At 51.8% G+C, this 25,371-nt stretch overlaps 11 protein-coding genes across 11 annotated transcripts; 6 read left to right on the top strand and 5 right to left on the bottom strand.

The window, feature by feature from the left end:
* Positions 1–246: 246 nt before the first annotated feature.
* On the top strand, positions 247–3,051 carry UHO2_05205 (putative PHO91 - similarity to Pho87p and Pho90p; the record flags this gene model as incomplete). The annotated part of the gene is made up of 1 exon (XM_041556207.1): positions 247–3,051. The coding sequence occupies one exon, from the start codon at positions 247–249 to the stop codon at positions 3,049–3,051; it is 2,805 nt and encodes a 934-aa protein (XP_041412141.1).
* A 237-nt stretch (positions 3,052–3,288) lies between these two features.
* UHO2_05204 (putative Chromatin assembly factor 1 subunit c) lies at positions 3,289–4,590 on the bottom strand (the record flags this gene model as incomplete). Its single annotated transcript, XM_041556206.1, has 1 exon — positions 3,289–4,590. One exon carries the CDS (start codon positions 4,588–4,590, stop codon positions 3,289–3,291), a length of 1,302 nt encoding a protein of 433 aa, XP_041412140.1.
* A 1,347-nt stretch (positions 4,591–5,937) lies between these two features.
* On the top strand, positions 5,938–6,705 carry UHO2_05203 (uncharacterized protein; the record flags this gene model as incomplete). The annotated part of the gene is made up of 1 exon (XM_041556205.1): positions 5,938–6,705. One exon carries the CDS (start codon positions 5,938–5,940, stop codon positions 6,703–6,705), a length of 768 nt encoding a protein of 255 aa, XP_041412139.1.
* A 1,977-nt stretch (positions 6,706–8,682) lies between these two features.
* On the top strand, positions 8,683–12,522 carry UHO2_05202 (uncharacterized protein; the record flags this gene model as incomplete). Its single annotated transcript, XM_041556204.1, has 1 exon — positions 8,683–12,522. The coding sequence occupies one exon, from the start codon at positions 8,683–8,685 to the stop codon at positions 12,520–12,522; it is 3,840 nt and encodes a 1,279-aa protein (XP_041412138.1).
* A 385-nt stretch (positions 12,523–12,907) lies between these two features.
* UHO2_05201 (putative TRM8 - part of complex required for 7-methylguanosine modification) lies at positions 12,908–13,924 on the bottom strand (the record flags this gene model as incomplete). Its single annotated transcript, XM_041556203.1, has 1 exon — positions 12,908–13,924. One exon carries the CDS (start codon positions 13,922–13,924, stop codon positions 12,908–12,910), a length of 1,017 nt encoding a protein of 338 aa, XP_041412137.1.
* Positions 13,925–14,247: 323 nt separating this feature from the next.
* Positions 14,248–14,861, top strand: UHO2_05200 (putative NADH-ubiquinone oxidoreductase 12 kDa subunit; the record flags this gene model as incomplete). The annotated part of the gene is made up of 3 exons (XM_041556202.1): positions 14,248–14,281; positions 14,503–14,672; positions 14,829–14,861. The coding sequence occupies 3 exons, from the start codon at positions 14,248–14,250 to the stop codon at positions 14,859–14,861; spliced, it is 237 nt and encodes a 78-aa protein (XP_041412136.1).
* Positions 14,862–15,149: 288 nt separating this feature from the next.
* On the bottom strand, positions 15,150–15,874 carry UHO2_05199 (uncharacterized protein; the record flags this gene model as incomplete). Its single annotated transcript, XM_041556201.1, has 4 exons — positions 15,150–15,236; positions 15,369–15,501; positions 15,591–15,681; positions 15,778–15,874. 4 exons carry the CDS (start codon positions 15,872–15,874, stop codon positions 15,150–15,152), a joined length of 408 nt encoding a protein of 135 aa, XP_041412135.1.
* A 595-nt stretch (positions 15,875–16,469) lies between these two features.
* UHO2_05198 (putative SAC6 - actin filament bundling protein, fimbrin) lies at positions 16,470–18,423 on the top strand (the record flags this gene model as incomplete). The annotated part of the gene is made up of 2 exons (XM_041556200.1): positions 16,470–16,507; positions 16,611–18,423. 2 exons carry the CDS (start codon positions 16,470–16,472, stop codon positions 18,421–18,423), a joined length of 1,851 nt encoding a protein of 616 aa, XP_041412134.1.
* Positions 18,424–18,593: 170 nt separating this feature from the next.
* On the bottom strand, positions 18,594–19,559 carry UHO2_05197 (uncharacterized protein; the record flags this gene model as incomplete). Its single annotated transcript, XM_041556199.1, has 1 exon — positions 18,594–19,559. One exon carries the CDS (start codon positions 19,557–19,559, stop codon positions 18,594–18,596), a length of 966 nt encoding a protein of 321 aa, XP_041412133.1.
* Positions 19,560–19,914: 355 nt separating this feature from the next.
* Positions 19,915–20,799, top strand: UHO2_05196 (uncharacterized protein; the record flags this gene model as incomplete). Its single annotated transcript, XM_041556198.1, has 1 exon — positions 19,915–20,799. One exon carries the CDS (start codon positions 19,915–19,917, stop codon positions 20,797–20,799), a length of 885 nt encoding a protein of 294 aa, XP_041412132.1.
* An 88-nt stretch (positions 20,800–20,887) lies between these two features.
* Positions 20,888–23,821, bottom strand: UHO2_05195 (uncharacterized protein; the record flags this gene model as incomplete). The annotated part of the gene is made up of 1 exon (XM_041556197.1): positions 20,888–23,821. One exon carries the CDS (start codon positions 23,819–23,821, stop codon positions 20,888–20,890), a length of 2,934 nt encoding a protein of 977 aa, XP_041412131.1.
* Positions 23,822–25,371: the final 1,550 nt, after the last annotated feature.

The raw sequence follows: 25,371 nt of genomic DNA, 5'->3' as shown, positions 1-25,371 counted from the left end.
TCCGTCCTTGCAACCCATCTTTGCATGGATTCTTCTCGTCGCACAAGTCTCTCTGGAAACCATCTCATCTTCGATATTGACCAGTCGCAATTCACCCTTGCCTCCTCAGCATCCTCTTCAAAGGCAGACCGGAAGATAAAGGGCCAAGGCCAGGCTGAGCATATCCCGCTCCAGTCCCTCGGTCTGCACGCCGCTCCTTCTAGACTATCCCAACGCATACGAGACCACTTGGAGCATCATTCCACGATGAAGTTCTCCCATTCTCTCCAGTTCAATTCGGTCCCTGACTGGGCCGATAAATATATCGCCTACTCCAACCTCAAGAAGGCTATCTACATTATGGAAAAGGAGCTTCCTTCTGTTCCCAACGCGCCTTATTCGGATCTAGAGAACGAATCTTCCCGTTTGCTGTCCAATGCAGAGACTAGCGAAACCGATCCTACCTTTCTTTCGCTGCTCGATAAAGAGCTGGACAAGATCGTGCAGTTTTATCTGCAGAAGGACGCCGAGCTGAGGCGTGATTTGCAGCAGCTCAAGGATGATGTCGATAGCACCGAGAATCAAGACTTTGACGATGATTCCGATTATGGGGTGAGCGATGAAGATGAGGATGATGAGCATCTCATGGATACCGTGCGGACTGGTAAGGCTAGTTCAAATCGTAGACCTAGTATTGAGGACCTTTTCAATCAGCCTCGGAAGTATAACGAGGCGGCACGCGAGCAACAGCGTATGCGGGAGGGTGACGGTCCCTCACCAACTCGTAAAGATAGCCGTGCTACTACCCATGACGGTACGAACCCAACTCGTCCAGCGAACAACCGCAACCGATCTAGTCAGCTGCTTGACTCGTCCGTCGCTGATCCCTCGGAAGCTGGCGACACTTCAGGGTCGGCCAGGCGAACTCGTTCAAGCTCGAACGCTAGTCAATCGGGTAAAGCTCGTTGGGCTAGTATTTTGCGTAAGAAACCTACCCGTCGTAGGTCCCTTGGTCTCATGCTCGCCACCACCAACAACAACGACAACAACAACGCGAACCAAGATCCGACTAGTAGTCAAGATCGTCTTGCCCCTGCATCCTCTGACCCGGGAGACTCTAGCTTTGGCGATGACGGTAAAACCATGTCCATCTGGACCGCCGAAAACGACTATGCGATCGATATGCGCATTACCTTCAAAAAGCGCATCACAGACATCTTTGTCGCCATGTCCGAACTCAAACAGTTTGTCTCGCTCAACGAGACCGGTATGCGTAAAATCCTCAAGAAGTATGATAAGATCACCAAATCCAACCTCAAAGATCGATACCTCAACGAGAGCCTTGGCACTCAAGAGCCATTTACTGCCGAGACGAAGAAAAACTTGGATGAGTGTATCGATAGGCTGATTCAGCTGTATGCGAAGGTGGTCACCGCGGGAGATGTTGGTGCAGCAAGGATGCAGTTAAAGACGCATTTGAGGGAGCAGGTTGTTTGGCAGAGGAATACCGTTTGGAGGGAGATGATTGGGATTGAGAGAAGGGCGCAGGGTGCGGCGTTGGAGAGAACGGTGATGGGTGGGGGGAAGAGAGATGAGTATGAAGCCAAGAAACCGGTTAGGTTTAGAACGCCTTGTGGAAGTGTTGGTCTACCGGCTTGGTTGAGTATGAGTACGGTTCATTTGATTATTGCCTTTACGGCATTGGTGGCCTTGTTGAAGGCGCCCAGGTTGAGCTTCTTTAATAGAGTGGAGGAGCAGAATTGTTTGGCCATGTTGGTGTTTTGTACCATTCTTTGGGCGACCGAAGTGATTCCGTTGTTCGTCACCTCGCTTATGGTTCCTCTCCTCGTCGTAACTCTTAGGGTTGCAAGAACGGATGATCTCAAGGACAGGAGGATGACGGCTCCTGAAACCACCAAATGGATCTTCTCCCAGATGTTCGCTCCTAACATGTGCCTTCTCCTCGGAGGCTTCACTCTCGCCGCGGCACTATCCAAGTACGGAATCGACAAGATCCTCGCAACCAAAATCCTTCGTCTCGCTGGCACCCGTCCCTCGATCGTCCTCCTAGCTCACATGGGGGTTGCATGTTTCGCCTCAATGTGGATCAGCAACGTCGCTGCACCCGTCCTGATGTATTCTCTCATCCAACCTATCCTCCGCACTCTACCCTCCAAATCCCCTTACGCATCAAGTCTCATCATGGGCATTGCACTCGCCTCGAACATCGGTGGACAAACATCGCCCATTGCTTCCCCTCAAAACCTTATCGCTCTTCAGTATATGAAACAGCCCGTCGGCTGGTTGCAGTGGTTTGCAGTGACAATCCCCGTTTCTGGACTGTCGCTGGTGGTGATCTGGTTGATTTTACTATGGTCGTACGGCGCTGGTAAGGGAACGACGATTAAAAAGTTGGGCGAGAGTCGGGATAGCTTTACAAAGATTCAATGGTTCATCTCTGCAGTGGCGATAAGTACAATTTGCCTATGGTGTTTAGAGAAGAACTTTGAGAATCTGGTGGGGGATATGGGCATTATTGCTATCATTCCGATGGTGTTGTTCTTTGGGACGGGCATCTTGACCAAGGAGGATTTCAACACTTTTTTGTGGACCGTCGTGTTTTTGGCTATGGGAGGTATTGCACTTGGAAAAGCCGTAACCTCATCCGGTCTTCTAGAGTCTCTGGATGATCTTATTCAGGAGATGGTAAAAGAACTTGCACTATGGCAAATCTTGATTGCTTTGCTAAGCATCGGATTGGTGGTTGCAACCTTCATCTCGCACACCATTGCAGCGGTGTTGTTGGTTCCCATTGCAGCACAAGTAGGAGAGAGTCTGCAAACTCCGCATCCGAGACTGCTTATCATGGCTACAACTCTGGTTGCCAGTGCTGCTATGGGGTTGCCTGTTTCCGGATACCCGAATCAAATTGCCGTTTCGATGGAGGATGATTTGGGAGATAGGTATGTTACCGTGAAGGACTTTTTAAGGGTAGGATTGCCAGCAAGTGTCGTTGCGACCCTAATTGTGGGCAGTGTGGGAGTGGTGATCATGTACACTTTGCAGTTCTAACCAGCTATTGCACCAGTAGAGTTTAGAAAGCATTGTAGAGCCCATGTTGTTTCTGTTCGATTTTAGATTCTTTAGAGCTTTCTCAGATGCCTGACGAGTCAAGTGGTTAGGGTCAACAGTGAAGAGAGAGGCACACGAGCAAGAAAGGGACAATGCAGATCGCATGAACTGGTATTGATGCCAAAACTAAACGATGTGGGTGTGTAGAGACAACTGAGAGCGAACTCGCTCTTTGCCTCACTCCAACTCTTCAGGATCAACGTGCTCATTGGCAGTATCAATGACAGCCTTACTCGGTCTCCAAAGCATCACAATGTTATCTTCCGCTGCACTTGTCAATGCCCATTGCATATGAGGACTCCAAGCCAAATCTGTCGGTCTACTTGTATGACCACCATGGACGAAGACCAGCTCCGGTGGACCATCTTCTGCATCCTCGGCTGTTTGCTCCTGACCTATCTTGCTCAAGTCCCAAATGTTGACTCTTCTATCCGCACTTGCACTGGCGAGTACTGTTGGCTGGTGTGGGCTCCAGCAAAGGGATAGAATCTCATCCGTATGGCTTTCGAGAGAGTGAAGTTTGACTTTTAGGTTTCGTAAATCCCATACGGCGACAGTTTTGTCCGAGGAACCGGTAACGAGGATGTTTTCATTCTCGGGGGAGAAAGAGAGTGCGTTGACTTCTCCTGCGTGTGCTTCAACACGGTATTTGGGAGCAGAGGGAGAATCGCGCATGTCCCAGATTAGGAGTTGACGGTCATCGCCAACGGAACCAAAGAGCGATTCGTGGTGGTTATGCGATGCGACATCTTCAACGATACTCGTATGGCCGGTATAAGTGGCGCAAGGTTGGAGGGTGTTGTTAGCCTTTGTGTAGTTGTTGATATCCCAATGGCAAACGGTTGTGTCTTCGCTCGCGGCTAGAATGTGACCTTGTTTGAGAGGAGACCAGGAAAGACCGTATCCTTCTTTTTCTTGGCCTTCCAAGATGATATCTGGCCGACAGACACCATCGGCGGAGGGAGTGTTGGAGTGTTTAGTACGGTCAAAGATGTAAGTCTTACCAGAGACAGTGCGTGTAGCGATAAGATCGCAGTTCTGAGGACAATAGCGGGCGCGGTTGATCTCTCCATCGTGGTTAATCTTCTGGACAATGGTAAGACGTGCGGTGGTGGCAGAGTAACATCCGATCTCGCCTTTATCTTCATCGTACTGTTTGAGGTCTAAACGCGATTCAGCCGAATTCGAAGGGCCGTCGGCACCGGTGGTGGGAAGTTGGACTTGTGCGATTTGAAGATAGTTCTGATCCTGACCGGAAGTGTGCGTGCCGAGGAGGAGGCGGTGTTGGCTGTAAGATTGTCCGGCGGGAGTTTCTTTATCGGGGAACCATTGGCAGGTGAGGGAAGGCCATTCGAGAGCGTGGGTTACGACGAGATCGTAGAGGAAGGGAGAGTTCTTCTTCCAGATTTTGTACTCTTCGTTGGAAAGCTTTTGCTGAGCAATGGCTGCTTCATCTTCGATCAGATCTGAAGCGTCCATTTTGGAGTGAGGATGAGCTCTGGTGAGATAGAGGAGCTGATGCGCCGGTGGAGTTACTTGAAGCGAATGCAGCAGTCGACTGTGATGTGTACGAGGCGACTGAGGAGTGTTGGTGGAAGAGCGTCAAGGCTATTCGCTGTAGGAAGTAAGGAAACGCGAGCAAGAGAGTGGGAGAATGGTAGACGGTCCAGGTATTGCCAGCGGCAACAATCAGAATCGCTTTTGGAGCAGAGAAGAGAGAGAGAGAGAAGAGAGGAGAAGAGAGAGAGAGAGGAAGATGCGAAGAGCTGAAAGGCGCAAAGTAACAGAGAGAAGAACGCGTTGAGCACAGTCGCTGACCACGCTCTTTGTCTCGGACGAGTGAACACGGTTAAGACCTGAGCGCGTCGCGTTGAGTAGATCCGAACGCGTTGAGCACAGTCGCTGACCACGCTCTTTGTCTCGGACGAGTGAACACGGTTAAGACCTGAGCGCGTCGCGTTGAGTAGATCCGAACGCGTTGAGCACAGTCGCTGACCACGCTCTTTGTCTCGGACGAGTGAACACGGTTAAGACCTGAGCGCGTCGCGTTGAGTAGATCCGAACGCGTTGAGCACAGTCGCTGACCACGCTCTTTGTCTCGGACGAGTGAACACGGTTAAGACCTGAGCGCGTCGCGTTGAGTAGATCCGAACGCGTTGAGCACAGTCGCTGACCACGCTCTTTGTCTCGGACGAGTGAACACGGTTAAGACCTGAGCGCGTCGCGTTGAGTAGATCCGAACGCGTTGAGCACAGTCGCTGACCACGCTCTTTGTCTCGGACGAGTGAACACGGTTAAGACCTGAGCGCGTCGCGTTGAGTAGATCCGAACGCGTCCACTGCCTGACACTGTGCTGGACGATGAGGCTTCTAGATCAAGTCTCACAGCAACGACGCAGAAGGATCACATAGTTGCTGCCTCCTCGTCTCTACATAAACTATCACACAGAAGGCGTAGTGGGCTGGCTACACAGCGTGCCACCTTATAACGACCCTAGTTCATACTGGAATGCAGTTCGTGTGAGCAAGAAAAAGTTCAGTCGTAAACAAAAAATTCGCCACTTGAGGGGGAAAATCCTAACTGCAGTTCTGCAGTGCACGACGCACAGACGTTCAGTAGAACTTCCGCTTTTTTTCCCCCTTTTTCTTTTTCTTTTTCTTGCACCAAAAGTGGATGGATTGCCAGAGCAGCAGGACACGTATACAAGAACCAGCTTCCCCTCGCCTCTTGTTCTCGCTCTACCATGAACTCAAGCCTGGATAGCTTGCCAACCATCCTTTTTCCCCGAAACTACCTTTCCGCAACCATCGACGAGCACTTCGCAAAATGACCGACGCTTACCGTCAGCCAGAGGCCAAGACCTTCTCCGATGCTCTTCAGCAAAAGGTCGATGCACTGGTCAAAGACTTTCGCAAGGCCGATGTCGAACTCATCAAGCACGAGCTCAAGCTCAACGCTCCTCTCTACAAGAAGCGTGCCGACATTGTCTCTTCCGTCAAGGACTTCTGGTTCCAGGCTTTGATCAACTGCACGGCTACCAACGTCTACATTGACGATGCTGATCACGAGGCCCTCTCCTACCTCTCGAGCGTCGAAGTGGACCGTGACATGCAAGACCCTCGTGCAGCTACGATCACTTTCAGCTTCCGAGAGAACCCTTTCTTCTCCAACGACAAGCTGGTCAAGAAGTTCTCGCTCGTTGAGGGCGCAAATTCGCTCGAGGATGGATTCAACTTTTTGGAAGAGACCAAGCCAGAAAAGACCCAGATCGATTGGAAGTCGGAGGAGAAGAACCTTTGCAAGCTCAAGCCCACCATCGGTGGTCCGGACAGCGACGACTTCGAACCTGGTTCCTTCTTCTCGACCTTTTTCGAGAACGAGGACCGGGAGGTGGCTGGTGGAATTGGTCACACCCTCATCATGGACTTCTGGCCTGGAGCGATTGACTTTTACACCGGTGATGATGACCTCGACTTTGACGACGAGGATGACTTTGACAGCGAAGACGAGGATGATGAGGATGATGACGAGGCCGAGATTGATTTGGAGGATGACCAACAGCCTCCTAAGAAGAAGTCCAAGGGTGACGCATAAGCACCCAGCTTGCTTCTAAGGCCTCTTACTTGCTTGACGTTGTATTCCCTCTGCTTTTGCTAGTATCACTCGACCACACTCTCTTTCAGCGTTCTCAATCATTCGCTTGCTTCCTGTAGAGTCACTCACTCTAAGGTCGTTCTTCAGACATGTCTTGCCTCCTCTAGGCGCTTGGAGCTCATGTTTAGTGTACCAATACCATTCCATTGCTTTCTGATTCCCTCTTTACCCTTGGTGCCTGCCAAGATGTATCTGTACGCAAGATGGCGATTGAGGTGAGATACAGGAGGCCCGATTGTACGAGCTAGCTATGCCACGAGACCTTCCAGGTGCTCATGCAGTACAAGGCAGCCCATCAAGGTGATCGGTCGCCCGATGCTTTCTGGACATGCCGATTCTGTAGTCAAGCCATCCGCAGGTCGTGCGAGAATCTTGTCATCCCATCAACTCTGCATCTTGTCAGCTGGCGCTCGTAGCACGTGCTGGAAGTGCAGAGCCAAGTCCGGAGAAATCCGGCAGCCCATCAATGCGAATCTGCGCAACCTGACTCTGCCACTAACCAACTTGCACCGTATCCTTACACAGTCGTTGGTACATGCTAACTTTGCTTAGGTTGCAAAGACAGGTGCAGCTCAAGGGTTTGCTCATCTCGAAGCGAGGTGAGTGTTTGCAGCAAGAAAAACTCGACAATATCCTTTTGCAGCAGGCCCCAGCAATCTTTCAGCTCCAACACACTTTGAGCTCAAGACGATCTGCTTCGAATGCTCTTCACTGTGCGGCTGAAGAAGCTTGTTGCGGCTGATGTCGGGGTTATAACATCGTCACAGGGTTAAAATGTTTGCAGGGTTTTGAGCGGGGCTGAGAGAGAGAGAGAGAGAGAGAGAGAGAGAGAGAGAGAGAGTAAGTGAGGTTTCGGTAGCAACGTCCACGCCACACTCAGCATCGGCAAGGACCTCAAAGACCAGTTAAGCTTTAACGAGGTTAAGCCAAGTCGACGTAGGGCGACGCTGACCAAGCCTTTTCCATTAGTAGCAGTTGGGCGTTGGCATGTTTTTGAAAGGAATGTAACACATATATAATATATATTTATGTATTGCTTACTAATGATGAGTGGAGTGGGAAAGTATTGTGAGAAATGAACCAGCCGAGGTGATTGGCCCCAACCCTCGGGCCGCGGGCTGGTGAGCTAATGCTTATTAATTGCACAACGCGTCACCTGGGTTGTTTTTTTTTTAATACAAATTGCGCAGTCCGAAATCCGAGTTGGTAGTTGAATATGTCGTTTCTTCCGAACCACCACCATCTCCACCTCTCTGACGTACTCGCTTACGATTTTGTCGTTGGTCGTAGGTAGTAACCGAAACCTCTCTAGGCTGTGTCTTTGCCCCGCATCACACCTCTCTAGACTGTGTCTTTGCCCCGCATCACTTTGATTCGCTCAGCCCTTTGATCGCGCATTTTCTCCACGTTTCACTGTCACGGCCCAACGTTCGGAAGATGATGGTAGCAAGACGTCCTCGCCCACAATTCACATCCGGTCACTGTGAGTCTCCTATCTGTCGACTCAGCTGACGATAGAGTGTTGGACGACCACCACTACAGTATCCACTCACCTACGGACCGAAGGTTCTTCTTTCCCTCCAGTCACATCCTCGGGTTATCGGCGGCCATTTACGCTCTGGCCTCCTTCCTTTGACCCCTACCTTTGCTTCCGCAAGACGATCGCTGGGCTTGGACTGCATCAAGAACCGCGCTTTCACCAACCAGCTGCATCCTCGTGGCTTAAGCGTGCATCTACAAAAGTCAGCTCAGCATCCGCTCGCGCGCACGACTCCTAGCATCTTTTGCTCCTCAAATCCCTTCCCTTGCGCGCCATTACACATTTCATAGGTCAGCTCGTAACACTTTCTATCTCAAGACCACCACCATCGATCGTCCTTTGCTCCATCATTTCGCATCTGTCGTCCTGGTAACACCATGTCTCCCCTCTACGACCGACAGATGTCGGCTTCCAGCATTTCGTTTGATAATAGCGCCGATCGAAGCTACTCTCGCTCGCCCTCACGCACAGGAAACTCGAGTACCGATCTTTCCAGCGGCTCATCCCGTGGCCATCACTCGAATGCGTCCTCTGCATCCTTCGGCGGCAAAGGCGGCGCTCCTATGCATGCCATCATGCTTCCCGGCGTTGTTGCGCCTTCTGTCGATCGTCCCCACCCTGACTCGCCCTTCTCACAATGGGAAGCTTACATCGTTAACCAAGCTCAACAGTGGTCCGATAAGCGTGCAAAGGTAGTAGCATCACCACCACCCACCAACAACTCGCGAATCGTATGGGCTGATCAGATTTGCAAGTCGGCTCCTCAGTCTCACCCATTCACATATACAAAGGCTCGTGATCGTGTTGCTAGTCTTCCTCCTCAACGTCCACCTCCGCCCAACCCATGCGGTGGTCTCCTTCTCGATCTCCTCCGCAGCAGTGTTGACATTGCAAAAAGCAGTGATGCCCCGCCTGCTTCTGAACGGCCCAGCATCTCGTCGCCCATTCTGCCCAAGTCGATTCTCAGCACAGTCCCAGCATCTCCCGCCTTCCAGGGCCATGTTTACGCTCCAACTGCTGTTCCCGCCGCTGGATTCCACCAGTCTTTCCACAATCGATCGGTGACTAACCCTGCGCAAGTACCACGCAACGTTGAGTCGCACGCTTCTTCCATCCGCTGTCTCTCGCCGCTGCCGCTCTCGCTTCCTGGTGACGACTCTTCGCCTTCGCTCCTCAACAATCTCGACGAGCGAGCTTCCTCTGCTACCACCTTTTCTGGTCGTGCACCTGGCCCCTCCGAGTTGCTCGATAGGCCGCTTCCAGCCCTGTACCGCGCAGGGAACGCCAGCACTCCTTCCATTGCCGACACCTACTCACACCACTCCCATCGTTCGTCGTGGGCCAGCTCTGTCGACTTGGACCCAGCCATCATCTGCACGCCTCCCCTCTCGCACGACGGATGGCAGGAGCAGCCACAGGCTTCTCGACCTCCCTTCCTCGATGAGTACGATTTGGACCAGGATACGGACGAGAGCGAGAACGAGGACAGCGCATACTCTCACGAGACCAACTTGTCCCCACACCAAGCCATCCAAGACCAGCAGCACCAGCATCAGCAGCTGTCTCCCGAGCCTGTCTTCCAACGTCTTGAAGCTGGCTTGCTTTCGCATGCAGGTCATGCTGATGACATGCACAGCAAGCCACGTTTAGGCCCTGATGGCAGCCCGCTTCCTTGCCTCGAGATCTCAAGCCTTCCACGCGAGAAGGAGAGTGAGATTCGCAATGCACGTGCTCGCCTCATCAGCCCTGTCTCGTTCAAAAAGGCTCTCTCCATCAAAAGCAAGGGCTCTGCTTCCGGTTCCGATTCTGGCTCTCGCGGCCCAGGTTCCCCTTCGATAGACTCAACTCCTAGCCTTCCCAACAGCAGCTCCGAGGAAATTGGCAAAATCAGCGAGCCTACCACACCTGCAGCTGCAGTTTCGCGCATGCCTCCCCAGTTGCCCACCCTGGTGACACAGGACATGGAGTCGTGGGCTGCCGCTATCCCAGCTGAAGCCCGACCCATCTCTCCCGTCAAGTTCCTCGCCTCTCCTATTCCTGAAGCACCTCTCATGCAGATGTCGCCATCCATCGAGTCCGAGGCTTACCTTCCAACCCTGGACTCTACTCACAGCTCCTCATCGGCACAACCGCTTTCACTCGCATTCAGCAACTCCCCTGGCACCCTCACTTCGAGATCGTCCATTGATGGTCGATCTTCGCTCAACTCAAACACCAACGACAGCAGCCTCACCGGCCGTAGAAAGCATCGCGTCGCCACTCCAGGCTTGACCAAGTTGTCCGCATCGCAAACCGTCGCTGCTGCGCCCACATTGGACCCTCACCTTGCTCGTGGCAACAACACACATGCACAATCCAGCGGCAGTGCCAGCTCGCACAATCCTTCCCTCACGCTCAGCAACACTTCGTCGGCAGGTCGAAGAGTCTCTCGCAGGATTGATCGAAGCCGTATCACTAACTCTATGCCTAGCTTTGCCGATATGGCTAGCTCGCTTATTGTCCCTGTTAGCAACCAGAGGCGCTTCTCTAACCGAAGCCTTTCGAGTGAAGGATCGATCGACAATCACAGCAACGCTTCTAATGGCTCTAGCTACGCCAAAGTTGGAGGCTCGTCGGATGAAGGCGTGCCACCCATGTCCCCGAGCCTGCCTGCGCCGAAGGGTGTATTGAAGAAGCGTTCACCTTCCGAGGTGTCTTCACTGCTGTCGCCGAAGAAGGAGGTCTCGTTTGATTTGCCTGCTTCTTCAAGCTTTGGTGTTGTTGCTGAAGACTCGGAGGAAGAGCAAGTGCAAGTGCTGGAGCATGAGCAGAGGCAGCGCCGTCATCTCAAGCTGCCTCCAATGAAGCTGCAGGCTGCTCCTGCCAACCGAGACAGCGTGAGCAAGGAGGAAACAGCAAGCGCCGAGGCAATCCAGAGCTGTACGCTCAGCCAGGACGATCTTGACGTCCTCACCTTTCTCTCGTCCTTCGGTCGCGAGCTGAAGACGATCGAATCGCTCGAGGTGCTGGACACTGTCCAGGCAGGAACGAACGAGTGGCCTAAACGCGGAGACTGGCATTCACTCTCAGCCTATCTTATGGCCTACGCTATCACTTTCCTCTCTGTCTACAGTGACGACAGTGCTACGCTTGTCTACTCTGCCGAACGCGCACCCAGAAAAGCTTGGAGCGAGGCAAAGAAGACCGTCTCTGCTCCCATTTTGAGCAGCAACGCGCTCTACACCTCACTAGTCCGCAGCGTTGTTCGCATTGCTAGTTGGGAACAGCCACTTGTGTCGGCGGGTGTGTCCTCGGCATACGCTTACAGCTGGGCTAAGGGTAGACTTGCAGCGATGACTTTCGTGGGGCTTGCACTTTTGGTTGCTACTCAGGGCGCTCAGTCCAGCTCCTCGACCGCCGCATCCGAATCGGAAGAGCTCAGTGAAGCATACAATCGAATCGCCAATGTCCTTTTGGGATCGTCCGAAACGCACAAACGAATGCGCAACCTCCTCCTCTGGCGCTTCCCGCGTGCTTCGCTCCGATTCACAGGCTTGCTCCTCACTGCAGCCCTGATTGCAACCCGAGTCGATAGCAGCTTCATGCTTCAGCTTCCAGGTCTTTTCTTCGGTCTAGTTTTGTTCGTTTGGCTACCGATCGTACTGCACCAACCCAACTGGGTTCCTGCTTCGCTCAGCACAGTCAACCCAATCGACATGCTGTTGTACGACGTCCCCACAGACGCCCAGCACGCCATCCTTACTCTCCGTCGTCGCGCAGCTAGTGGAGAACAACTGATTCATCTCCCCACACCCCCTACCCGCACTTCTTTGCCCTCTCTCTCACCCACAGCATTCGATCATCGGATGTCAGCACAAGAACTCATCCACGTCTCTGACATCCTCGAATCCTCCCATTTCGCCTTCTTCCACAACCAAGCTGGCCATTTTATCGTGTTGGCTTCCAGGGTTATTTTCCGTACTCTTGCTGGAAAGATTGCGCCAGATGAACCCATTAGCTTACTCGATGAGCTTGTTCGAACGCAAGATGGTGGTAGCCCTGGGTGCAAGATCACTCTAGATGCAAGGCTGGACAAGTTGGTGAGAGTGGAGAAGACCGAGGTAGGAGGGTTGAAAATGAAGTTGAAGAATGGTCAAGTGTTTGATGTGGAGAAGGTCGAGAGAAGGGATGGAGCTTTTAATCTGTTGATGGCGTTGGCTCCACAGAAGTGGTATTAAGCCTTTTTTTTTTTTTTTTTTTTTTTCCTCTTTTTTTCTGGTTTTGATAATGATATATACTCTTTAGGTTGATGCTGGCTCCTTCTCCTCATGATGGAAGGATGGGAAAGCTTGGTCATAGACACTCTTTCTGGATAGCTTCTGTATTCTATGGTTTCTTTGCGAAGTTGATAATCGTTGCTTACAACCCGCTTGACCATGGATGTGATCGTCTTTGAGAGCTTTTCGCTCCGAGTTTGCTCCTTCAAAAGAGCTTCTTCGGTCTGTACATCTACTCAAATTCAGGAGGTTGCGGTGGTAACATCAACAACAAGCGTGCAAATCACACATGACCGTATCTATTCGCTCTGTATTTGCGTTTGAAATTGTATACTAAAACAGTAGTCTACTCATCATGGTCTTCTGGATCGTGCAAGCGTTCAAAAGCACTAAACCACTTATCCCCCCGATTCCTCTCAACCTTTTTCCCCTCCTCAGTCGCTGTATAGACCGCCGATACACAGGGATCATCCTTCAAGCTCGCCTCTCCTTTGGGTAACCTTTGGAAGAGTGGGTGGGAGCCTAGATGTTTATCCATCCAATCGTAGAGTTCCTTGACATCGGTGATAATGTAAACTATTCCACCGGGTCTTAGGACGTAAGCGTATTCGGCGAGCAGGGTTGGGGAGATGATTCTCGCTTTGTGTTTTCGAGATTTGAAGTGCGGGTCTGGGAATAAAAAGAAGAGTTTTGAAAGTTGGTGTTTGTAGAAGAAGTTGGGGAGGAATTTCATTCCGTTTGCTCGTAGCACTCCTACGTTGTGGTACGAGCCGGGGGCGAGGTGGGCTGAGGAAACGAGTTGGGCGTTTGTCGTTGCTTCGTCCAGGTCTTCCTCGTCAGCGTTTGCTTCTGCTGAGGTAGGGGTGCAAGGTTCCGGGGTGGATGAGGATGGTTGTGCTTGTTCGAGACGGCCCTGTTGCGCAGCCAGCCGCAAAGCAACGATTTTATCATGCACATACTGTGTAACATGCACTCTAATCTCCAACCCCAACATCAAAGTATTAGGATACAGCGGTGCTAACTGCATCAATAGGCCTCCAAATCCACATCCTACGTCAGCAAATTCAACTCCCCGACACTCTTCTTCCTTTTTCTTGCCAGTTTTGCTATCGTAATACTTGGGGAAAATGGTTCCCCAATTCATCTCGGATGGCTGGGGGGGATATTCGAGTGAATGATCGGAAAAAGGGTTGGCATGGGCTCGTTGTCGATACCATCGTTTTTGAGGGATGATGATTTTGCCGCCAGAGAGAGAGTTGATGTGTTGTTTGGATTGAAGGAGTTGGATTCGATCATGTTCGGTTTTGGAGGAAGAGGAGTTGGCCGGGACGTGGGCTAGGGTGCTGCGCTTGCGTTTTCCCATTTCGACGATGTTGATGGGCTGGTGTGAGGAGCTGAGTGATAGGTAGGAGAGGTAGGTGGTGTTGAGGGTTCAGAGGAAGCGAAGCAAGAAATTTGGAAGGTGGAGCATAAATTTTAGGGCTCTAACAGAAAATCCAAAAATCCAAAAATCCAAAAATCCGAGATCCGAGATCCGAGATCCGAGATCCGAAACGTTCGAACAGCGTCGGACCCGACAGTGTACAGGCTCAGAAGCAACTCCCATCTAACACCATCTTATTCCATACTTCGATAGCGCAACCACGATATACCTTCACAATCAATCCCTTAGCGAATATACACAAGATGGACAAGCTTCCCAGCGCAGAAGAGATGCAAGGTATGTTTCCCCTCCCCCTCCCCCCACCTTCCTCAGCCCATCAGAACTTAGGATCCGGTTACAGCCGAAAGATTCTCACCAACTTGTTACCCCCTCTTTGTCTCCCATGCCCGCCTTTCCTCACGCCCGGTCCATGATTTTGACATTCTACGCAAATACTTGACCGACACCTCTCACGACGCTGCACAAACAATGACCCGATGCTGGCTATGATGGGATAGAAACCCTCGCCCGGCGAGAAGAGAAGATCCGCGAATCATGGGTTCGTACCATGGAAGCAAGAATCGTTCGTGAAGAACTTCAGAAATGCCACAAAGCCGAAGGGGTCAACCACTATCAGGTGTGCAACGAGCTGGCTAAGAAGTATCACTCTCTGTTGGCTGATGCTAAGGTGAGTTCCCGCAACACACGCGTACAGACCGCGCGCTTCTGTACGGCCCTGCGTCATGCTTGCGCTTTCCAGGAGGATTGTGAGGATCGAGATCAGGAACTGCGGATCAAGATGTACTGATGGCTTCTTTGCATTCTTGTTCGTGTGATGGAACAGGTTAAGGGCTTCAGAGTGATTGACACTGAGTAGAGTAGCTACGACATTCATGGTATTATTGCACCCAGCCGATCTTGATGGGTGAACAGAGAGTGTGCTCATGGATCTGCCTTGAGTCCGCGCAAGCAACAGTGTGAAGTCAGCAGTAGACGAGCTCATGAGCAGACACGTTGAGCACAGTCTATCTAAACATTGGCTCGGTGAAAGAGGCGCTTTTGGCAGTGAAAGGTACAAGTACAAGGCCCACTGCATCTTTCGCTAAGACGGCAAACCAATCAGAGAGTAGTATGCAAGACCTTTGAGGCTGTGGGCAGAGCGAAGCTAGCTAGCGTATTCGCGCTGAAACTCTTGCAGTTCAGTCTCCTTTTGCTTGTACTGCTTGAGCAATGTTTCCAAGATTTGCTTGAGCTGTATAGGCGGGATCCACAATGCAGTCAGCCGATGCGACGAGGCAAGAGTGAGAAGGGGATATGTCAATATAGGGTGCCGAAGAGGATCTCCTCCAAAGAGATGGATGTGTGAGAGGCTCCCAGTACTTACGCCTTCCAAATTAGTCTGTAGCGCAGGGAGTACTTCCTTAACCGTCCTTTCCACCAACACACCACCGATGAGTCGGAAACATTTGCGGTCGGGGTCATCCTTTGATGCTTCGCTCAGTGTGTCGATTACCAGCCTGTTACATCCATCAAGAGCAGGGAGAGGGAGTCGTCAGTGGGCTGTGTTACCCTTGTACCACTCCGCGGAGTGAGAGCAAGAACTTACTTGTGTTCATCAGCCTCGCCTTCAAGCTCTCCGATCTTGGAAGCGATTCCTTGAAGTTCTGATCTTCGTGATTGGTATACTTGTGCTGCTTCTACCCACCGCGCAGTCGTCGAGGGGGTTGAGATGCAAGATAACAGGGTCAGCACCCGGCAGTCGATGTTACTTTGTAAATAGCTTTGAGACGTACCTTGCTCGGTAAGCTGTCGCTTTTGCGCTGCCGCCGAAGCAGCATTTTGTGTTGTTGTTGTTGTTGTTGTTGTTGTTGTTGCTGCTGCTGCTGACATCTCTCGTATGAGCTTGATCGAAGGATGCTGTACGAAGGCTTCTTTGGGTGGAGAGGGAAGTGTCGATCTACAGAATATGATCTTGTGTGAGAAACAGGGCTCCTTCAACTTAACACGCAAGCCTTCAAAAAAAAATCAAAAAAACCAAAAAATCAAAAAAAAACTCGTCCATGGAAGAAAGAATAGATCTAACATTGCTGAAGATGGAAAACTGAGAAAGCGTAAGCCAAATCGGTGATGCACAGCCGATCTGTGTTGTGGAAATAATTATTACTCCACTTTCCACAGATCGGCTGTCTGTGCACGAGCGAAGAAAAGCTTCTCGGCTGTGCACAGTCCCCCTTAACGCCAACGACACTCCAGCTATTCTAATCCGTGCGCAGTCATTCTTCCTCCCCTTCCTTCCTACTCACATCCATCCACTCACTCGCTCGCTCGCTAACCTACGCAACCCGCTCAGCGTTTGCAGTATACTTACCGGTCGATTCACACCCCACGGGCAACTGTCGAAGCCCGCATCGGTTTGCTAGGTTCATCCTCTTTCCGTATCAGTAAAACGTTTCCAGGCCTCAACCGTCCACACCGCGTCGCCAAGATGGAGGCTATCAAGCTTCAGAGGAAGTACCCTCAATTGTATGTATCCCACCAACAACAAATAGCTGGTTCGCTCGGGCAACTTATCTCACTGACCTTATCGTCTTGCATTCCTTCTGTCGCCGTGGTTATTGCTGCTCAGCTCCCAAGAGGAGATGATGGGTCTCATCGGTCGCTTCCGTAACTTGGACGTTGAAGAAAAAGGAAGCATCCTAAAGCAGGACGTCATCAAAGCCATTCAAGACCAAGGCGAAGCTTCCTACGATCAAGTCCGTGAAACCCTGAAAGAAGTCGATCTTGACGCCTCAGGTCGTGTCGAACTCGATGACTATGTCGACCTTCTCGCCAAGATCCGTGCCGGTCGCAACGCCCAAGCAGGTGTCGTCACAAAGGGCAAAGTGTTTGTCAAGGGCGCCACTTCTTCCACTCAACACACTATCAATGAGGATGAGCGTACCGAGTTCACGCGTCACATCAACTCGAACCTTGCTGGTGACGCTCACATCGGTTGCCGTCTTCCTATCCCTACCGACACCTTCCAGCTTTTCGACGAATGCCGCGATGGTCTTGTTCTCTGCAAGCTTATCAACGACTCGGTGCCGGATACGATCGATGAGCGTGTTCTCAATTTTGGCAAGGGTGGTAAAGGACCCAACGCTTTCCAGATGACTGAGAACAACAACATTGTTATCACCTCCGCCAAGGCGATCGGCTGCAGTGTCGTCAATATTGGTCCTCAGGATATCATCGATGGTAAAGAGCATTTGATCTTGGGTCTCGTCTGGCAAATCATCCGACGTGGTTTGCTTAGCAAGATCGACTTGAAGAACCATCCGGAGCTCTACCGTTTGCTCGATGACGGCGAGACCTTGGAAGAGTTCCTTTGCTTGCCACCTGATCAGATCCTGCTCCGATGGTTCAATTACCATCTCAAGGCAGCTGGTTGGCACCGACGTGTTGCTAACTTCAGCAAAGATGTTTCCGATGGCGAAAACTACACTGTCCTCCTTAGCCAGCTCAAACCTGACCAGTGCGATCGTGCCCCACTCCAGCAAAGCGACCTTATGCAGCGTGCCGAGATGGTCCTGCAACGAGCTGATGCCATCGGTTGTCGCAAATACTTGACTCCAGGATCGATGGTTGCTGGAAACCCCAAATTGAACTTGGCCTTTGTTGCCCACCTCTTCAACACCTGGCCCTGTCTCGAACCGCTCGAAGAAGCGCCACCTGTCGAGATCGAAGACTTTGACGCTGAAGGAGAGCGCGAAGCTCGTGTCTTCACCCTCTGGCTCAACTCTCTCGATGTCGAACCTGGTGTTTACAACCTTTTCGAAGATCTCAAAGACGGAACCGTCATCCTGCAGGCATTCGACAAAGTCATCCCAGGCAGTGTCACTTGGCGTCGAGTCTCTAAACCCAGAGAAGGTCAGCAACTTTCTCGATTCAAAGCAGTGGAAAACACAAATTACGCAGTTGACCTTGCCAAAGCTTCCAACATGCATATCGTAGGCATTCAAGGTGCCGACATTGTTGATGGCACAAAGACTCTTACTCTTGGTCTCGTTTGGCAGTTGATGCGTCTTAACATCACCAAGACTCTATCTTCCCTTAGCAAGGCAGGAAGGGGTGTTTCGGATGCAGATATGGTCGCTTGGGCCAACAATTTGGTCAAGTCGAGTGGCAAGACGACGCAGATTAGGAGCTTTAAGGATTCACAGTTGAAGACGGCGGTGTTCTTTTTGGATTTGCTCAATGTCTTGAGGCCTGGTATTGTTGATTATGGATTGGTTAACCAGGGTAGGACCGAGGAGGAGAGTAAGATGAATGCAAAGTTGGCCATTAGTATTGCGAGAAAGTTGGGTGCATTAATCTTCTTGGTTCCAGAGGATATCGTGGAGCTTAGACAAAGGTTAATTTTGACTTTTGTGGGGTCCTTGATGACTATCCAGTCCTGACAGGGGTGAGGTGGTTGTATGTCTTTGTATCCTATGACTTTCTGGATGTAACAAATCTGTTTTCTCATCCACTCGAACGGCTAGCACAAACTGGTTTGTTCTTCATGTGGTGTTTGTGTTTGTATTTAAGATCGAGATTCCAAGCAAAGCAAATGTAGAGATCCGAAGCTCTAGAGCTTAGACTCGCTCCGCTGACCACCAAGCTTTCCATTGTCCAAAAAGTTACTAATGCTCTTCACCCAATACTGCAACTCAAAGTAGTCGTACCAAAGATGACCAAACTCACCACTGGGAACATCGGTCAACCTTTCCGCATGTGCAATCTTCTCACAGATCACATCGCTTTCCTTATACAGCACCATTCTATCCTTCCTCCCATGGATGACCATTACTGGCACGGTCTCCGGAATTCTATGCAGTTGCTTCCTCAAATCACCAGCCTGAATCGCCATGAACTGCAATCCGATCACCCAGGCTGGACGTGAGGTGTTTCGAACCAACTGCAAACGCTGTTGGAACTTGTGTTGCAGCGAACCATTGGATCCTAGTGCTTCGGGGTGATATTGGAAGACCATCATGTTGTAAGTGATGAAATTGTTTCGTTTTTTTGTGTCTGTGATCTTGGCAGCTTGTGCATTGAGTGCATTCAAGTCAATATCTCCTCGAGGCAGTTTGGTCATTGTGGCGGTGAGAATGGCTTTGCGCACTTTCACCTTTCCGTTCACGAGTACTGTTCCGTCTTCAGCTACCTTGGCGTGGTCTGGAGAAGAGATGATGGCTTGAGTAATGTGGCCGCCCATGGAGAAGCCGAGCAGGTCGATAGCGGAGTAGCCGAGATGGGATGCGAGATTGATGACGTCTAAACCCATTAATTCGAGCGAAAGTTCTTGGTCCCAATCTGGGGAAGTGGTGGAGCAACCAATTCCTCGATGATCAGAGATTACAACGGGTCGGGTGGCACCGAGTGCTTCGAACAGCGGTGACCAATCTTCCATAACCGCTGAAAGCCCATTGATGAGGAAAAGAGGTGTACAGGATGCAGCAGCCGAGGAGGAAGGGGTGAAGGTTCGGTATGCCATACGGCAACCTTGATTGTCGGGAAGGTCGTAGTATTGGATCTCTGATGCACCTGTCATGCTTGCGAAGCTGATATCGGAGAGGAGGTGGAGAGAAAAGAAAGGCGGAGGAGATGGGCGTTTAGAAGAAGAATAATCTGGGGAAGCCAACCGGTTCGTGCTTTCCCGGCCGGGACTCGGCTACGTTTCGGACATCAACTTGCGCGTGAAAGGCAGGCGGCAGCCTTTTGTCACGCAATGTTAGCACCGTAGAATCTCACATTGATTTTATATTTTGAATACCGGAAAGCGCAGCTTTGGTGGCCCTGAATATGTTGTTTTAGCATGACACCTTTCCGCTTCATCTTGCGCATCATCGTACTCTTTCACCATCTCCCAACACTTGCGCTCACACGAAAAGCGGTAGGACGACAACATGGACGCTTCCGAACTCGAGCTATACAAGACGCAGCTTGCACAAGCAACAACAGCGCTCAAATCGGATCCAGACAATGCAGATCTGCAAAACCTCAAAAGCGAGCTCGAGAATCTGATCAGCCTGACCCAATCTCTTGTCGAGTCCACCACCGATGTTACATCTCAAGCGCAGCATGCAGGAGCATCACAACCAGCACCACGATTGCAGCAGGTGAGACGAAAAGGAAGGGAGAAGGCGCAATTCACAACAGGTCAAGAAGTGCTAGCTCGGTACTCAGCAGATCGAGAGTTCTATCCAGCACGTATTGTAGCGGTTGCAGGAGATCCAGCAAGTCCAACCTACACAGTGGTGTACAAGGGATATGGTAATACAGACATGGTTAAAGCCTCGGCGCTGAAGCCAATTGAACCGGTCTCTGAACCTCACCAGCCTCCTTCACCAGCCTCCTCTTCAGGCCATCCTGCTCCGCCCCCTCCTCCTTCGTCCTCAACGTCAGACCCTCCTCCTCCTCCTCCACCAGCAGATATGTCGTCAACCCCGTCATTCGGCCCCACACTACCATCAGACCTTGCACCACACCCACCGGCATCACCTCCTCCACCTCCGCCTCCAACCTCATCTTCACAACCCCCCACAGCACCACCAATGGACGACAAACAGCGCAAAAAGTATCGCAACGAGAAGAAACTCGCTCGTCGTGAAGAAAAGTTGGCAATCCAATCCTCCAAAGCAGCATCATGGCAAAAATTCGCAAACAAGAAACTCAAACCTATCTCGCAATCCATCTTTCACACACCCGAAAGCGATCCTTATGCTAGAGTTGGCGTCACGAAATCTTCATCCTCTTCTTCTTTAGGCAAAGGTCGAGATAGATTAGGATGAAATGCGAACAAGGGTATAAATTGCAATTCCGTAACAAAACACAATTGATCCGTGAAATGTGTCCTTACAACCTGAGAGACGGGGGTCGTTAGGAGCGACGAGAGATGTTGAAACCAGCAGCAATGACTAGTGTGCTAGCGGAAGCGTTGGCGAATGTGAGTGCGGTGGCGGATTCACCGATGACTTTGGTGATTTCACTGTTGAGCTGCCGTTCGACTGCGTCAGCTGAGTGATGTTTCTGAATGAGAGCTTTGAGTTCATCGCGATGTGTCTGGGTTGGGTTTCTGCGACCACGACCTACGACGACAATGGTGGGCTGGTTAGTCTCGACCATGTTGATCAACTCGCGGAGCGGACGGGCGGTGTTGACATTCTGGATGGTCAATCGACCATTGAACCTTTCTGCTGTGATCTGATCTTGGATCCTCTGCAAAGCCAAATCATCCTCCAGCGTGGCCTCGAGCGCAGACTGCAGGGGAGCGCCACCACGACCACCGCCATGCTGAGTTTGGTAGACGGTGTCCATGTTACTACCGCCTGCACGGAGTGCTGCTTGCTGAGCATAGTTGAGACTCAGATCGTGGTGGACGGTGGGAGGAACGGTTGGCAGTTGATCCTCGCCAGCTTCTTCGGACGAGATACGGCTCATGCGGACGACGAGGACGGAGAGGTTGCGATTGTTAGCGCAGAGACGAGCGACCAGGTCGAGGGCTGCTCGGTCGTCAGGACCTCCCATAAAGGCGAGGAGGATAGGTTGGCCACCGACACGGGAGAGAAGACCAGACTGTCTATTGTGACTATGTGCAGCCTTACGCTCGATGAGCAGACCGACGTCGGTCTCGGCGGTCTGGATGATCTTGCGTACAACGTTGAAGTGCTGGGCTGAGTATTTGCCTCTCAGACCCTCAGAGGGAGTAGAAGCCCAACCACCTCCAAACAGGTTCTCAAGCGGGTTGGCGAGCGTAGCAGGCAAAGGCGAAGAAGGACCAGCAACAGGCGCATCCTCGCTGTTTCCACCAGCATTGCTGGAAGGTGTCTGCGACAAGGTCATGGGCAAGATGATAAAGTTGGAACCAGTCGCCTTGCAACGACGTGTGACAGCGGTAGCGAACTCTTCCTGAGGGATGACCGACATGGTTGACTGAATGGGCAAGCCATTGAGATGGGCGAAGGTCTGGAAGACGTTGATGATGGGATCGGCTCGCATAGTATCTTCGGACTCGGAGACCTTCATGACAGCCGATGTTCGGTCGGTGAGCTCGACGAGACGCAAGGCGTCGATACTGATCTGGGCTTGAGAGCGAGCAGCAAGCACGGATGCGAATGGAGCATCGGATGCGAGCATAGGTGTCTGGTACTGAGCATTGTCAGCGCCCTCGACGGACGGATGAGTCTCGTCGCCTTTCTCGGCTGCATCGCTTTTCTCGGCTGCATCGCCTTCCGATCCAGAAGAAGCCTGCTTAGATTGACGGCGGCGCAGACCAGTCGATGCAGCATCGCTTTCAGATGCGTCAGCGGAGCCGGTGTTTGCCGCAGCAAGAGTGGGTTGCATAAGCTGAACCAGAGTCATGAGACCGGGAAGATGCTCGAAACTGCTAAGAACCACAAGGAGGCGTTTGGGCGAAAGACGTGAGCCAGTCTCGGTGTCATCTTCCTCGTCGCCCGATACGCGCTTGTCACCGCCGTGGTGCGAGTGGATCGAGGCATCGTCGAGGCTGGTGCGGATGCTTTCAGGATAGACCCAGAGCGTAAGAGGAGTGGTGATAATGGTGGACACGACGGCCATGAGCACGAACATGGAAAAGACTCGAGTGTCCAAGATACCAGCGGAGAGACCGATGTTGAGCACAATAAGCTCGACGAGACCCTTGCATGACATGAGAGTGCCGACAGCAGCGGACTCGCGCATGTTAAGGCCAAATGCCTTGGCAGCAGCAGCACAACCAAGGAACTTGGAGAAGAAGGCAATGACAATGATGGCTATGGTGTAAGCCCACGCCTTGCCCGAGTTGAGATCACCAAGGTTGGTCTTAAGACCAGAAAGGGCAAAGTAGATGGGCAAGAAGATGACAAGGACGAGATCCTCCATCTTTTCGGTGAGAGCGATGGCATAGCCACCTTGGTGTGGGATCATGAGGCCGACGAGGAAGGAGCCAAAGATGGCATGAACGCCGATAATGTCGGTGATCCAGGCACTGACAAGGACGAGAAGGAGAGTGATCATGATCATGACCTGATTGGGACCGTTCTCGAAGCTGCCGGTACGGCGAGCAAGCCAGATAAAGGCAGGCTTGATGAGGAAAAAGAGGACAAGGATCCAAGCGATGGAAGAGAGGAGGATGTAGAGAGCGGTCAAGCCCGAGTCGGCATTGACGAGGGCAACAGTCAAGGCGAGCAAGATCCAGCCAACGACGTCGTTACCGACACCTGCGGCAAGCACGATAACACCGACCTTGGTGTAGAGAAGCTTGGTCTCGGTGAGGATACGAGCAAGCACTGGGAAGGCGGTGATAGCCATGGCGACTCCAGTAAAGAGGGTGAAGTGGCCGAAGGAGACCTTTTCGCTGTCGATGAAGGCGTTGTAGATGCCAACCGAGACGGCAGCACCCATGCCAAAGGGCAGGATCATGCCGGCAAGACTGATGGCAGACGACTCTTTGGCACAGCGTCGGATTACACGGACATCGACTTCAAGACCGACGAGGAAGAGGAAAAGGACGAGACCGAGTGTGGAGACAAGGTTGAGATAGGGCAGAGAAGGTGAGGGGAAGATGTGCTCGGTGAAGCCGGGAATGCGACCCATAGCAGTTGGGCCGAGCAAGATACCGCCAATGACTTCGGCAATGACACGAGGCTGCTTGATCTTCTGGAGGGCGAAACCGAGGGCACGAGTAACAATGATGATGAGGGCGGCCTGAATGATGAAGAGCCGAAGTGGATTCGAGGTCTCGAATGTAGTGGGGTCAGAGCCACCAATGATGCTGTCGCTCTTGGCGGCGCGTGCCGCGAGGTATTGCAACATGTTTGCTGAGCTTTGCTTGTTGGTCGTCAAAGGTCGATGGTGCCTAGGAATGTATGCGAACGACAGAAGCTTGTTGCGGGCGCGCCAATGTCTACGAGGTGCGTAGAGAGAAACTGCGATGGTACCGAGGAACAAATGCGGACCTAGACGTAGGGGGAGAGAGAACGGAGGGATGGGATCGTTGCGGTCCTGTTATAGCGTCGTAGAAGGATGTCGAGCGTGTGCACGAGGTGGTCGAAGCTGCCAAATGCACCAACGGATAGGCGAGAGGAAGGCAAGGCGTTGCTAAGCGAGCTCGCTGGTGAACAATGCTTGATGTGCAGGAACAGACGCCAAGAATATGGCTGAGCCTGGGCGGCACTTGCAAAGGGGATGGAGAAAGATGTCGCGGGCCAAGAAGGAGATGGTAACAGGGGTCCAGAGGAGAAGAAGCGAGGTGAATGTTGAAGCCTGCAAGAGAAAAAGGTGGTCGCAACGACGAGACGAGAAGGTGGTCGAGAGGGTCGCGTTGTGTGAAAGGTCAAAAGGGAAGGCGATGCGTGCTGGCGTTGTGAAGCAAAGAGCCGGACTGAACTGAGCTGAGCTGCGTGTGTATGTGTGTGTGTGTGTGTGTATGTGTGGGTGGGTGTGTGTCGATAGGTGTGGATGACAGCTGGCTCTTCAACTCCGACGAAGCGGCAACGATGCAGGGGCCTGCGTGGTCGGTAACAGCAAAAGAGGGGATGAGGCAGCTTGTGGCGTTTTCGTGGTCAAGTAGTGTAAGGCGATGAAAGGAGAGGAGGGAGAAGAGAAAAGAAAAGTGTTGGTCGGAGTTGCTCATCCCAAGGCAAGAGGCGTAGCGTTGGATGAGGAGGTCCGTGATGTGCTGCGAGGGCGGAGGGTGGTACAAGTGCAACACAAGAGCCTGAGCGGAGAACAAGCGTGCAAAGGACGACAACGTGGGCTTTGCTGTCAGGGGTCGTATTGGCTGGAGAGAAAGAGGGAGACGGACCCCGCAACTGAGCCTCACACATATCCCAAGGCACAGAACGCAAAGATAGTGTTGAAAGTAACAATCCAATATGATGATGTAAGCTGACATGAGACGACACGGGAGGGATCGGGCAAAGTCGATCTGATCGGAGATTGGGCAGAGACGATCTCGCCATGGATCGGATGCAACCTCGTCCCGCTCGTTGTCAGGCATCATCATTAAGTAGATAGCACCCACACTCGCTATCAGCCTCAGAGATGTATATATATCTAGCTGAGAACACTAGGCTCTCGCCATGCTCCTTCAGTCAATTGAGTATATTTGTTTCTGTCTATAACAGCAGTGACATCGTACTCAGACTCTCCCCGATCACCAGTATCGGGACTCAAATCGTCTTCACTTTTCAACAACCACTAGCTACGACAATCGTGGTGATTTTGGAGAGACACAGAGAGAGAGAGAGAACATTTCTGTAGCTGCGAGGTGACTTGGCAAAATCTCTCACCATGGATCACATCACATGACTTTGAGTCACATGACTTTGAGTCACATGACTTTGAGTCACATGACTTTGAGT

The sequence above is a fragment of the Ustilago hordei genome (genome assembly GCF_900519145.1).
Source record: "Ustilago hordei strain Uho2 genome assembly, contig: UHO2_contig_12, whole genome shotgun sequence".
NCBI classification, from domain to species: domain Eukaryota; kingdom Fungi; phylum Basidiomycota; class Ustilaginomycetes; order Ustilaginales; family Ustilaginaceae; genus Ustilago; species Ustilago hordei.
This window is presented reverse-complemented; position numbering and strand designations above follow the sequence as displayed.